This window comes from Octodon degus, unplaced genomic scaffold (assembly GCF_000260255.1).
Source record: "Octodon degus isolate 3935 unplaced genomic scaffold, OctDeg1.0 scaffold00184, whole genome shotgun sequence".
NCBI lineage: Eukaryota > Metazoa > Chordata > Mammalia > Rodentia > Octodontidae > Octodon > Octodon degus.
Window position 1 is genome coordinate 2671527 of NW_004524760.1, and position 12363 is coordinate 2683889.

The 12363-nt window shown below is 44.9% G+C and overlaps 1 protein-coding gene across 7 annotated transcripts in view; it reads right to left on the reverse strand.

Moving 5' to 3' along the window:
• Window positions 1-5630: 5630 nt before the first annotated feature.
• Window positions 5631-12363, reverse strand: part of Ptch1 (patched 1) — a 64216-nt gene continuing 57483 nt past the window's right edge. For 4 of the 7 annotated variants that reach the window (XM_023703932.1, XM_023703933.1, XM_004643798.2 and 1 more), the window contains 4 exons: window positions 11188-11287; window positions 10462-10716; window positions 8353-8887; window positions 5631-7782 (listed from right to left, as the gene is read on the reverse strand). In XM_023703932.1, the coding sequence (XP_023559700.1) occupies window positions 8354-8887; window positions 10462-10716; window positions 11188-11287 (889 nt within the window). In that variant the 3' untranslated portion in view covers window positions 5631-7782; window position 8353. Of the gene's footprint in view, window positions 7783-8329; window positions 8888-10461; window positions 10717-11187; window positions 11288-12363 lie in introns of all 7 variants that reach the window. The other 3 variants (XM_023703931.1, XM_023703935.1, XM_023703934.1) reach the window with 2 other exon arrangements.

Consider the following 12363-nt stretch of genomic DNA (forward strand, 5'->3'; position numbering starts at 1 on the left):
CTCTCTCTCTCTCTCTCTCTCTCTCTCTCTCTCTCATTTTTAATATGTTTGGTACAGGGTCTCACTGTGTAACTTGGACTTGTAGTGATCCTCCTGTTTTCAGCCTCCCCAGCACTGGGATTACAGGCATGTGCTACCATGCCTGGACTCTGTGGCTGGCTCAGCGCACGTAGGGGCAGGGCTGGTGCAGCACATGATGCCAGAGATCAAACCCCTGTCCCTGTGCTTGCCTACACAGGCACTTAGTCCACTGAGCTATCTCACCAGCTCTGGTCTCTGAGTTTTTGATGTGCTCTCACTGTACCACAAGCGTCTCTGTTCACTCATTCCAGACTCTGGTTGCCCATCAAGCCAAGAGGCATCCTTGGTCACATTGGTAGATGCGAAATGTAATTAGTCCTTTGGTCTATGCTGGATGTAGGCCTCAGGTCAAGGGTTTAAGTGGACTTTCCAATGTAATGACAATAGTCATGGAGTTTGTTGTTCTTTTCCTTCCCCAGATGTTGCCCTCATCCAGTGTCATGCCAATTTGTTAGTCCTTGCCTTGGCTATCCTATGCCAAATGGAAGCAAAATGGAGAGCTGGTTTGGGGTTGGTGGATGCTGTTGCCCTTCTGTTGGGGAGATTATTTATGCTGCACAGTCTTGTTTACTCACAGTGAGGTGGATTTCTACAGGGCTGTGGATTTCTAAGGGCTGTGGTGATAGGTACATCTGACTTGATGGATACAGGTTCCTTCATCTCCACAGGTTTCACATCTGTGGATTCAATAAACTTCCATCAGAATATATAGAAAATTGTATGTGAATTGAGTATGTACAGACTTTTTGAAATTTCCTCAATAATACAGTATGACAACCTCTTACATACAATTTACATTGCACTAGGCATTATAAGTAATCTAAAGAGGGGCTGGTGAGATGGCTCAGTGGTCTAAAGCACCTACTTAAAACAAACTTAGCAAAGCCCAGGGACCACGGTTCAATCCCCCAGCACCACATGCCAGCCAGCCCGCCCCCTGGTGGGCTGAACTGGCCACACACACACACAAATAAATAAATAAAATTTAAAAAAAAATAAGTAATCTAAAGATAAAGTACATGGGAAGCTGTGTGTAGGTTGTAAATAAATATCACTTCATTTTCTATCAAGGACTTGAACATCTGAGATGTTGACATCTGTGGGTGTCCTGGAGCCAATGCCCTATGCATTAAGGGCTGGCTGATAGAAGAGCAGGAAATTCAGAAAGGGTCATAGGTGACAGGTTAGGACTTTTACATTTGTGGGTGTGTTTGGGCAGGTATGCACATGCAAAGTGAATGCTGGCTACATTCTCCGCAGTAGAAAATAATTCATAAACCATGCATCCTTCCTTCCTTACACTTTAAAAATCCCACCTTAATTGTGTGTGCCTTATGATTACAGACTATTAGAGACTATTAGCAAATGAACTATGAGATTTCAATCGTGAAGTGCAAACTCTCTTGTGAAATGCAAACCTAGTTTCACATATTAATTGCTTCTAATTAAGGAGGAACATTTTAGCCAATTAGCTTTTGGAATTTAAATGTAATCAAGAGAATACAGAAATTTGCTAATTGCTTGCCCTACTGGCTATTTGCCTGTAACACCAACACCCACTGTGCGCTCATGGTGATACCCAGCTGCACAAATACCTACTGTGTGTGAATGGCAGCTGCAAAGATTGGAAACTCTTCTGCTATTATAGTTCTGTGAACAGCAAGTCACCCATTCCTTTGAAATTAATACCAAAAAATGAGGCAAAAGGATGAAAGTAACAGAGAATAAGATCATCATAATTCAGAGCCAGGTCTTAAATCCGACTCAAGGGTAATGGTAAGCAAGTTCTCTCTTTCCCAGGTTTCAAGATGGCAACAAGACTTGACACACAGATCCTCCCATGGCTCATGACAAACTTACCTGGTTCCCGATAGCCATCTGTGATACCAGAAAAAGTGAGGACTGTGTAAAAAAGCAAATGGATCCTCTGGTAGAAAAGCTGAACACACTATCATAGCTCAGGTATGAAGGGTGGCCAAAAGGATTTTATGAAGGTCTTTGTCCTTCTCTTGGGACTAACACACTCTCTTCACATCTCTTCCCTCATTCTGATAGTCCTTCTGGCTTTATTTTCCAGACATCTGACCTAGTCCTTTCTGAGGGCTAGTTGTTCTCGCTCTTAATCTGCAGGAGACAACCTCTTGTTCTCTGTTCCTGCCCCATCTTGCTTCTACTCTGGCTGCAAAAGAGGAACTCAACAGGAGTCGACCTACCACTGCTGCTGACTGAACTTTGTAATTACAAAGATGATGCTTTTGGCATCTTGACTTGGGCTGAATGTTGCACTCCTCGTTATTATAAAATAATCCTCTAGTCAGAACTTGTTCATCAACTCTTCCATCTACATGGTATTTCTTCCTTATAAAATAGACCATTATCTACCATTACCTTTTTCCACAAGAAAACTGTTGATTGTTGTGTATAAAAACCATGCTGTTGTCAAAGGTTATTTCTTGTGCTCGCTTTCTTACGAGAAACTTGACTTGGCTTCACACTCCAATACCCTCAGCCTCAAGTCCTTCAGGTAAGAATCAAAATAACGCTTTCTAGGAAAACAAAATGGAAGGGGGATGGGCAACCTGGCAGGGTTGCCTCATCTAGAAGACTGTTCCATACTGGGGTCTGACTTCGACATCTCTACAATACTGGTCCTTTCTATAGAACCTCAGATGCAAAGCTTGTTTTACTTTTCCCCAGGAAAGGGAACCCCAGAACTCATGAGGAAACTTATAATAAAAAATACCCTACCCTGTGGAAAGGTAGTCCAGGAAGTCCATACTGTCGCCATGCCAAGCCTACACTCGGCAAAGTTTTACTTTGTTCCTAAAAGACCAGAATGTCTCTTCTAGGTTATGATGGTTGTATTTCTTATTTTGTGGCAGGGAACTTATGTAAAAAATGGTGTCCAACACCCACTCTAGCATGACAATGTAAATGTCTTGTGCTCGAAGTATATTCTCATTATACATAGCCTTCATTAAAAATAATTAAAACATGGCAAATATTACTTTTAGATCATTTCACTTCTTTTGGGAGATCAGTAATCACCAAAAATGAAAATACCTGCCTTTACAACAAACAGCATGGGGGCTGCCTGAAAATGTCACAATTTTCCTTAAGTTGTGACAGCCTGTTGTGAAAAAAAACAACAAAGAAACAAAAAACCAACACCCCAACAGGGGTATTAAGGCCAACTGAATAAATATAGTGGGTTTTGTGACACAAATCTGATTAAAAATTCTCCCAGTCCAACAGGATTAAAAACTGTTAGCTCACTTAGCTGTATAATACCTATAAGAAAAACTAAATGGTAATGAATGGTCATTTTGAGGGTAGGAAGCATGTCTCAAAGAAACTCCCATTTTAAATTCCAATTCATTAATTAATTTTGATTGTACTCAGATTTGAATACACATTCCCTACAATGTGAACAAAGTTAAATGTACAAAATTCACCACTGTAGGCCTTAGGAGTATATTGCTGGCCACATCAAGAGGTTTGAAGACAAGGCTGTAAGACATAAAACTGTTCTAACAATTTTTTAAAAGGTATTAAGGATATTGTATTGATTTCTTGGCCAAGGTTTACTTTATTTCCTGAAATGCCTCCAAAGGGCATCAAGTATAAAAATTTCCCCTTAGCAACGCTGCTGTTTGGCACAGGGCCCTTGTCACCGTGGAGATAGACTCATGACTGAGAGACCCAGAGTGGCCAGCAGAATCCCAACTCCACATGGCGTACCCTGAATGAGGCCATTCCCCGCCTTTCGCCCTGTGGAACAGATCTCATCCAACTATTTCGATCAACTTTCAGATGTCTGGGGGACATTTAATTTATCATGACACAAGCTTCTGAGGTTGCAAAGGGGAGACTGTTGGGCAGGAGGAGCTTAAAAGGGATCTGACTTGGTATGGACCCCCCATCCTCTTGCTAGGTCACAGCCCACCTCAGCCTCCCAGCCTTGGCAGGGCACTAAAGGGAATTCCTCTCTCCGACTCCCTGCCACAAATGCAGAGTTCACAGGTCTCGACTCTTTCCCACAGAGGAACATGTGTTTCTATGGAAAGACCACACAGAAGAGTCAGGATCTCTGTTTCCAGAATCTGGCCTGCATTGGCAGTGCAGCCTGAGTCAAATTAGACAACCATGGCCACATTTGGCTGGAAGGAATTTAGAGACCGCTTCACTGGTACAGCAGAACCGCCAGGACTGCTCGTTAAAGCAGATTCCTGGGCCTCACTCCCAGAGACTCTGATTTAGGAGGTCTGGGCGGGAAGACTCTGGCTTTTCTAGCAAGCTTCCAAGGCATGCTGATTCACAGACCACACTGGAGTAGCGCTGGCCTCTGCTACATCGTCTTAAGATGGACTGGCAGGCTTCTGCTTACTAGTGAATTATTTCAGGGCCTGAAGGACAACCAGCCTGGGTTGCAATGACACAATTCTGCCATTATAATGTGAAAGCAGCCACAGACAATGGCAGGCAACTGGACGTGCTGGAAAGATCTGTACAAAACCAGGTAGCTCTGGTCGGCTGGCTCTTCCCTGGAGGACTCCCCACCTGCTTACAGTAATTTGGGGTCCTGGGCTCTTCCTCATTCATTTATAGCTTAAAATTTGAGAACATTGTTTTTCTCTATTCCTAGGCTGTACCATGTTGAACTGTAAGAACAAGATGAAAGGGGTACTTGAGGGACCCTCTTAGTATTTTTACCTAAAAGCACAGAACTGTCTGAATTAGTACAAAAGCCATTTAACAAGCTTCACAGGATGAAACTACAAAATATATACGATGGCCTGAAACACAGCTTTTATAAGGTTATTTTAAGAAATAAACATTCTGTAAACAAAGATGTACCCAAGAAGTTATATTATTTTTTATTCATGTTAGAATTTCTATCAGTGTTTGAACATTAATATTTAGAGAGTTTGTACATTTTCACCTTCCAAGGTATAAAATGAGAACCATACTAGGTCACAAATGGTAACTAATAACATTTCACAATCACATGAGTACCCACTTGCGCTCACTCTCTTAACACTGTTAGACATTTTATTTCCCTTGCTGTAATTTACAGTGAAAGTGTCCCCACTCATGTCTCAGCAAAGTTCCAGACATTATGGATTCATCACATATAAATTCTTTAAAAATATACTTCTGTCAAAAGACTTGATAACTACTATGTACACTACAAAAATAAATTTTCATATAAATAAATTATATGGCATACTTTTATCTTTGTAATTGAAATGACACAAACTTATCTCCACCCAAATCGGCAGACAAGACCCAGTTTGAATATTTCCTTTTAACTCCTTACACTAAAACCTACTATGAGTCCTTAATGTAAATGTTATATACTCTGAACTATTTAACATTAGTAAGCACTCTATACAAATAAAACTTCTGTTCAAAAGTAAAACATAGTTGTAATAGTGTTTCCAACAGAAATAAAATCCCTGCATTTTGTTATAAACTGGCATGACAAATACTGTAGGAAAACATTCTTATGATACAAAATTATAAATATCAGCAAAGATTTTTTTTAAAAAAATTAAAACATCCAAATGAACAAACAAGACAGACAAAATAAATCTACAAAGGAGAATGAGATAGAGAGAGGGCGAGGTGTTTATAGTTTTCTACCAGCCTGGGCCATCTGTTGGCCACTGTGACTCATGGAAAGTTGTATGCTGCGCAGAAACCAGGGGGACTCACAGGCTCAGCGTGGGACAGGAGGGGCACATTGGGAGCTGCAGGCCAAGCCGGCTTCAGAACTCTGCCATCTCTCCCTTCAACTCAGGATGCATTTTCTGAGCAGTGCCTGTATTATGCTGGTGGACAGTGTGGCTGACAGAAGGCACCAAGACAGTAGCAGCTGGGTGGCCAGAGTCCCAGCATATTAACACATACATACACCTGGCAGCCACAGGTAGCTTCCAACTAGTACTTTACAGTGATGGGCTGAGTTTTAGGGTCTGAGGTCACTAAACTGCTGGAACCGCTAGAGGCCAGTTGCCTTTCTCTAAAGATTTCCTTTGTAGCTGCCATGGAGAGCTCCTCACAGTGACCGAGGCTCCGGCCAGTATCGGGTCCTTTCCTCTGAGATAAGTCGGCGGCAATGCATGCGCTGATATCTGCCTAGAGGTCGGGGGCCCCAGACCACAGAGCAAGAGAACAGAATCCACACAGAAGAAAACTTTTCAAAACAATGCCTGGTAGAGAAATCTGCCTCTGTCTACATTCTTCCATGAGGTGTACACAGTGAGCAGCTTCCAGCTCTTCAATAAAACATCACGGTAAAAGAACCATGGAGGGGGAGAGAGACCAAATTTGATTTGTTCAAGAAGAATCCCCAGCAGCTCACAATCCACAGAACTTCTGACTGTGTAACACTGTCGGAAACTCACTATTCATGTTTTTAAGAAGATGTGAACAGATCCAGGCAGCTCCAACCAGCTGTTCCATTTAGGAAGAAAGGGAATTTATATTGGAGGGACTTAGAACAGCACGTCTGGGCTTACTGAGGGCCAAGAATAAACCCAATGAGTTTTTCTACCTATAGGAGAGTCATGGGGAACCGTGTGTGTTTGTGTGTGTGTGTGTGTGCGCGCGTGTGTGAACACTGGTCAAAAAAGGGCACAAAACTATACATTTTACACTGTTCTAGAGTATATCTCATGGGCCTTCAAGGACTTGCAGCTCAGCATGTTACCTGATTCACCAATGAGAGCTGTCAGCTCTGTACACTAAGGAGTCCAACACCATCGCAGTCATGCAAGGGAAGGAACTTGTTTTCTCAAGCACGAGGTGGGGTGTCCAGAAGGCAACCAATGACCTTCAGGGACACCACAGAGAGGAAAGCCAGTCTACTTGCTATTGAACCATTGCCAAAGAAAGGGTCAGGCTGTCTGGTTAGGGCTAGCCCTCTCCCAGTACAAAGCAATAAAGACATCCTGATTCTCCCAGCCCAATTGGGCCAGAGCCTAACAAGGTGAAAAACATCAAGAAAACCAAACAAGACAAAAAATAAGTCACAGTACAGTACATTGGGAAATCATACAGGAGTTCACACACAGCCAAACCGGAGGATCACATGCACTACCCCTAGAGAAGCCACTGGGTTTAACCTGCTTGCTTCATCTCTGCTCATTAAACAACAAAATTATCACGCATAGCGTGTTTGAAAGTTAACAGTAACATTTCATACTACCACAGGGTTGTGATATGCAAATTTAAAATATTTTAACAGGAACTTTACAAAATAATCCTATAACATAAGCAATATTTGCATAGAATTATACAGGTAAATTATACAATATTTAAGCAGCAGCAACTTATGCTGGAAATTTCAGACTAAGTTAAGCTTGGTTGTGGCACGGAGCCCAATCAATGTACATACAGATAGGGAGAGGCCCCCTTCCAGTTCCCCACTCTGGGGCTGGAGCAGGGGTGCTCCAGACCTTGCTACTTTACTTTACATCCTTCCCTCCTATATTACATATGTGTACAGGTCTTAAATATTTATAAAATATTTAACAAAATAATACAGTCGGTTACAGTAACAATGAACTGCTCTTCTGGGCAGCACATCTCCTCCGTAACTCCAAGCAGTTCTCTTCAAGCAGTCTGGAAAGAGGTGGGGGTGGGGTGGGGTAGGGGTTCCAATCTTTGGCCTCTTTGCTTCAGATTTTAATCACCCTTTAAAAGAAAACAAGAAGAGAAGTCACACTGAGTAGAAGCTACAGGAGTCCATACTTATGAAACCTAGCCCCTGAGAGCTATAGCGCTAGAAATCGAGGGATTAGGGGGGTTAGGGAAGAAGACGCAGGGCCCCCCCTAACTATGCATCTGTCCCATTCAGAAGGTACCCAGCTCAGATTGGCTGGAGAGTTTCTCCCTTTATACTGGGTTTAAAAGGGGGTGCTGGATACATCTATTCTGGTATTTTGGCCACCCAATCCCACCCTCTTAAATGGAACAGCAGCACCTGTGGACCTGCCATGATGCTGTGCTGAACACAGGCACAAAGTGATAGGTGACATGCATGGGACCTTTGTGAAGCCACATTAATCCTCATAGGTCTGTGGCATATTGGGGGAGAGACCCACTTTAGAACCAGACTGGTACCCCAACATGCAGCTTGTACACAATGGCCTTTAGTGGGGGAGTGTGGAGATCCCTGGGTCTAGCCTGGGTCGTACCACTGTCCTGGGCCCTTCCTTAATGACACAGCCTGGAGCCCTACCTTTGGCCCCTGTGCCCACGCACCTCAGCCAGAGCTGCCTCCCCAGGGTCTTTCCTCACAGTCCACGTCCTGCAGCTCTATGACTTCTACCTTCGAGTCCCTCCTCTCACACCGGACATGAAAAGGCACGTGGGGGTCCTCAAACAGCCCATGGTCAGTCTCAGGGTAGCCCTCATAGCCTGGGCAGGGCCCTACTCGAGGGTTCCGCCCAGGCCCAGGTGGAGGATGTACGGCCACAGTCACAGAAGCAGAAGCCGTCACCGTGGTGATGGGCTGGCAGTAGCTAGGCATGTTGCTGCCTGCAGCTGTGGGTGCTGGGTTCCGAGGTCGGGTCCCCCGGGGGCCAGTGCGGTCCCTGTTGCTGGGGCCAGAATGCCCTTCAGTAGAAATTTCAAAAGCGTCTCTGCGCGGTCTGTAGGGAGGTGGCCGCAAACCTTCTCTGGAAGGGTCCCTGTGGGGCTGTTGGCTTTGCCTTCCAGGTGGCAGGGATCCAGAGTCCAGGCGGGCATGCATTCGAGGGTTTGTGGGTGGGGGGCGCCTTGATTCAGGGTGGACCACCTGCAAACAGTAAGGGCAGGTTAACACAGGCAAGGTGTGATCTCCAGGCTGGGTATAATCCATTCTTTCATTTGTTAACTCTAACCAAGCGCCCAGTTAACCCCAGGGAACCAGGAGGCAAACAGGCCTTCAATCCACAAAACAAGACCAAAGCCTGTTCCTTTGAGGACCTGCAGAGTGTGTTAGAGTCCTTCCTATGTGGTTCCTACTCGCAGGCCTGCTGCAGCACAGCTGGCCTGGCGCATACCACTGTAGGACACTCCAGCTGCTTCTCTCCTTGGTCCCACCACCCTACCCCGTGCCCAGTATGGGCAGACCCTGAATTGCCCTGCTCTGCTTCTACGCTGAAGCAAAGCAGGAAGCTGGCAGGACTGTCTATGTGGCTATTTTAGATTAAATGAACTAAAACTCAGAATCCAGCTCCTTGGCCATACTAGCGACATCTCGAGTGCTACTCTGCACTTGTACCAGAGGGCAGAGGGAACATTTCTATCCTTCCGGAAAGGTCCGCCAGGCAGTGCTGCTGTTAAGATTGTTAGGAATCTGGTTTCTGAGTCTCTGTACAAAGCATGAAGCAACACAGTGGCCACATCAATCAAAAGGACCGTGACCAACTTCAAAGTCATTCAGCTTGTACCTATTTTTAGGCTCCCGCTGAACAAAACCAGATTCACAGTGCAGCTCAGCAGGCACCATTGCGGGGGGCACGAGGGGGACAATTTAGGTTATTTGGTTGGCCCCTCTCTCTTTCATGCAAGGGCTGCTGTGGCCCAGGACTGGAATACCCACTTCCTGGAGGGATGGCAGGGGGCCTTGGTGGAGCAACATGAGCCTCCGAACTAACCTCCCTTGGCTTTTCAGTACTGAGCTCCCAGCTGAGGGGCGAGGTGGGGGCTATCCTGGGGAGGCAGGATGGACGAAGTGGCCTGCCAGCTCCTCATGACCTCCTGGGGAATTACTGGAGATAAGAATGCAGGCAGGGGGAGTTCTCAGTGGCTCACAATTTCAGCCACCTGGATAGGCACTTACAACAACAAAACTTATAGAAAGGTCTACAGACAATAATGAAAATAACTTTGTTCTAAGGACAATCAATGATAAAGAGATTAAAAAAAATACTCTGGAATAAAATAAATGTCATTACAAGTAAGTGCTGTTCTAAAGTGACATGCAGCTTTAAAATGAAAAGCAAATAATGCTTTATTTTTGACTCTTAAGCTCAAAGTATACTTATTCTAAACAAAACACATGCCAATGCTTTTTATTTTCCGTGTGGTGTGGGGAACTGAACCCAGGGTCTGGTACAGACTAGCAACTACTAGGATGTTAGGCCTACGTGCTAACACATGGCACCTGCCCTGTTCTGATCCATCAGCTTGCACCGTAAGATAACCTGATAGCTTAAGAACCAAATACTGCCAATTGCATGCGATATGACCAGGCATATACTTTCTTTGGCCTTCTCTCAGTGATATAATTTGTTTTTTAGGGCAAGCAAAGGGTCCCTTGAGCTATCCCAGTTCACTACCATGCATGGTGGGGAGGACCCGCCACCTCTCCCAAGGGTAACTTACAGTGGAGCGGGCGAAGACAGGGTTTTCTGTGGCTTCCACGATCACATGGTGGGTAGGGGCCCCTGTGCCCTGCTGAGCCTCGTAGTGCCTTAGTTCCTCGCTGATGCCTGACACGGTCGTCTGAGAACTGTACTCCGAGTCAGAGGAATCAGATCCATTGTTCATCTGACTGGGAGGTACTGCAAACCGGACCACGCTTGGGGGCGGCTCAGGGGAAGGGGTGGGCAGCCGGTTCAGGCCATTTGCTGGAGACACCTAGGAAAGGGGATTCCATATTAAAATGTTGTTTATTTACCTATTCAAAATTCAAAACAGTTTTATTCCAGGGTCTCTGCTCCCTGTTCTGGAACCCCACAGGACCCTGAGAGGCCCCACAGCCTATAGAATAGGACTGCCCCCTGCTTTGTCACACTGGAAAAGCATGACATGCACTCTTCGTTCCTGTTAAGCCTAAATATTCATCTTGAGTGAGAAGCCTGTCTTTATAGAAATCTGTAAGACCCAGGATGATCATCAGCTTTATTAAAACAAAGCAAAGTCAGTCTGTCCTACATCCCCAAAGCTATGAAAAGGAAGAGAAAAAAGCCATCATCATTGGATACGTACTGAAAAATAAATAAGCTGCATATATGCATATGCATAACTAACTAAATGAAGAGTGGAACTAGGGGAAGGAGCACTCAGCTGGGCTCTGGGTAGAACATCACTCCCAGTATAATTACTGACCTCAGGATATGGTCCAAAGAAAGACAAAAGGACGGGCAGCAAAACCAGTCCATTGAGAACACCCAGGATGGTGAGTATCGCCAGGACAGCAAAGAAATACCTTTGAGATAAAAGGGAAACAAGAAACCTTCAGTGTGACCAAAGGAAATTATACTACCCTTCCAGTGCCCTGATATTACAACATTCAACACCAAAATTAACAAGCCCACCCCACTGGGAAGATGGTCATAAAACTACAGTTCCAACCCAGCAGCACAAGGTTAGCTTTTTATTTTTTTTACCGTATGACTTTGAGAACTACATTCCACAACCCAAAGTGTTAAAAAGAGTTCATGAAGGGAGGAAAAAAAAATTAAGTTTGTTAATTTGCTGAAATCTCATGGCACGTAGTGCTATTTATGAACGTGTTACACAAGCACAAAAATATGGAATGCGAACTGAATGGCTGAGCAAACTGAAAGTACAAATACAATGCTGAGGGGCCCTGCTCCTGAAAACCCAGCAGAAGCAAACAAATGAAGCGAAGGGTGTAGAATTTAAACAATTTGGCCCAGGAGGAAAAGCAGCCCACTTCTTGCAGGCAGCTAATCCACTGTGAAATGCTTCGGCCTCTTACGGCAGAATCTCTAATTAAGGCTCCAGTGTAGCAGGTAAGGCTTTCCCTGGATTTTCATTCATCACAACTTTCTGCCGAGAATTCTGTGAGTTCCAGTTTTACCAACTAGCTCTAACTGCAACCTTTTTAGAACACAGGAACCAGCTTTCTGCAGAGAAAATGCTGGCCATTCTGCAGAGGCTGCGGCATTGTGCCGGCCAAGGGCGCTCCACAATGGTGGGACTGCTCTGTAGGCCAATCTTTTGTTGAACAATTTAGCATCTCTGAATACTCTTGTTTTGCGTCAGTCAGTTCAAACATAAAGGCTGCAGCACCATGGCAGAAGAGAAGAGTGCACACGGAGTTCTGCTTTCCCACCATTGAGGGCTAAGGTCTGGGATCCTTCAGGAATACCAAGGTAAACCTGTCAGCCAGGGAAGCCCCCCAGCAACATACTACATGGCTGGAGGGCTGAGACTCCACGCAAGGATGCTTTCTGGAACTAATGATTTCTGGGCTTTGAAGGAAAGGGGCTAAGGTGGGGGAGAGGCTCAGGATGTTCTGGGAAGGGGGAGGACAAG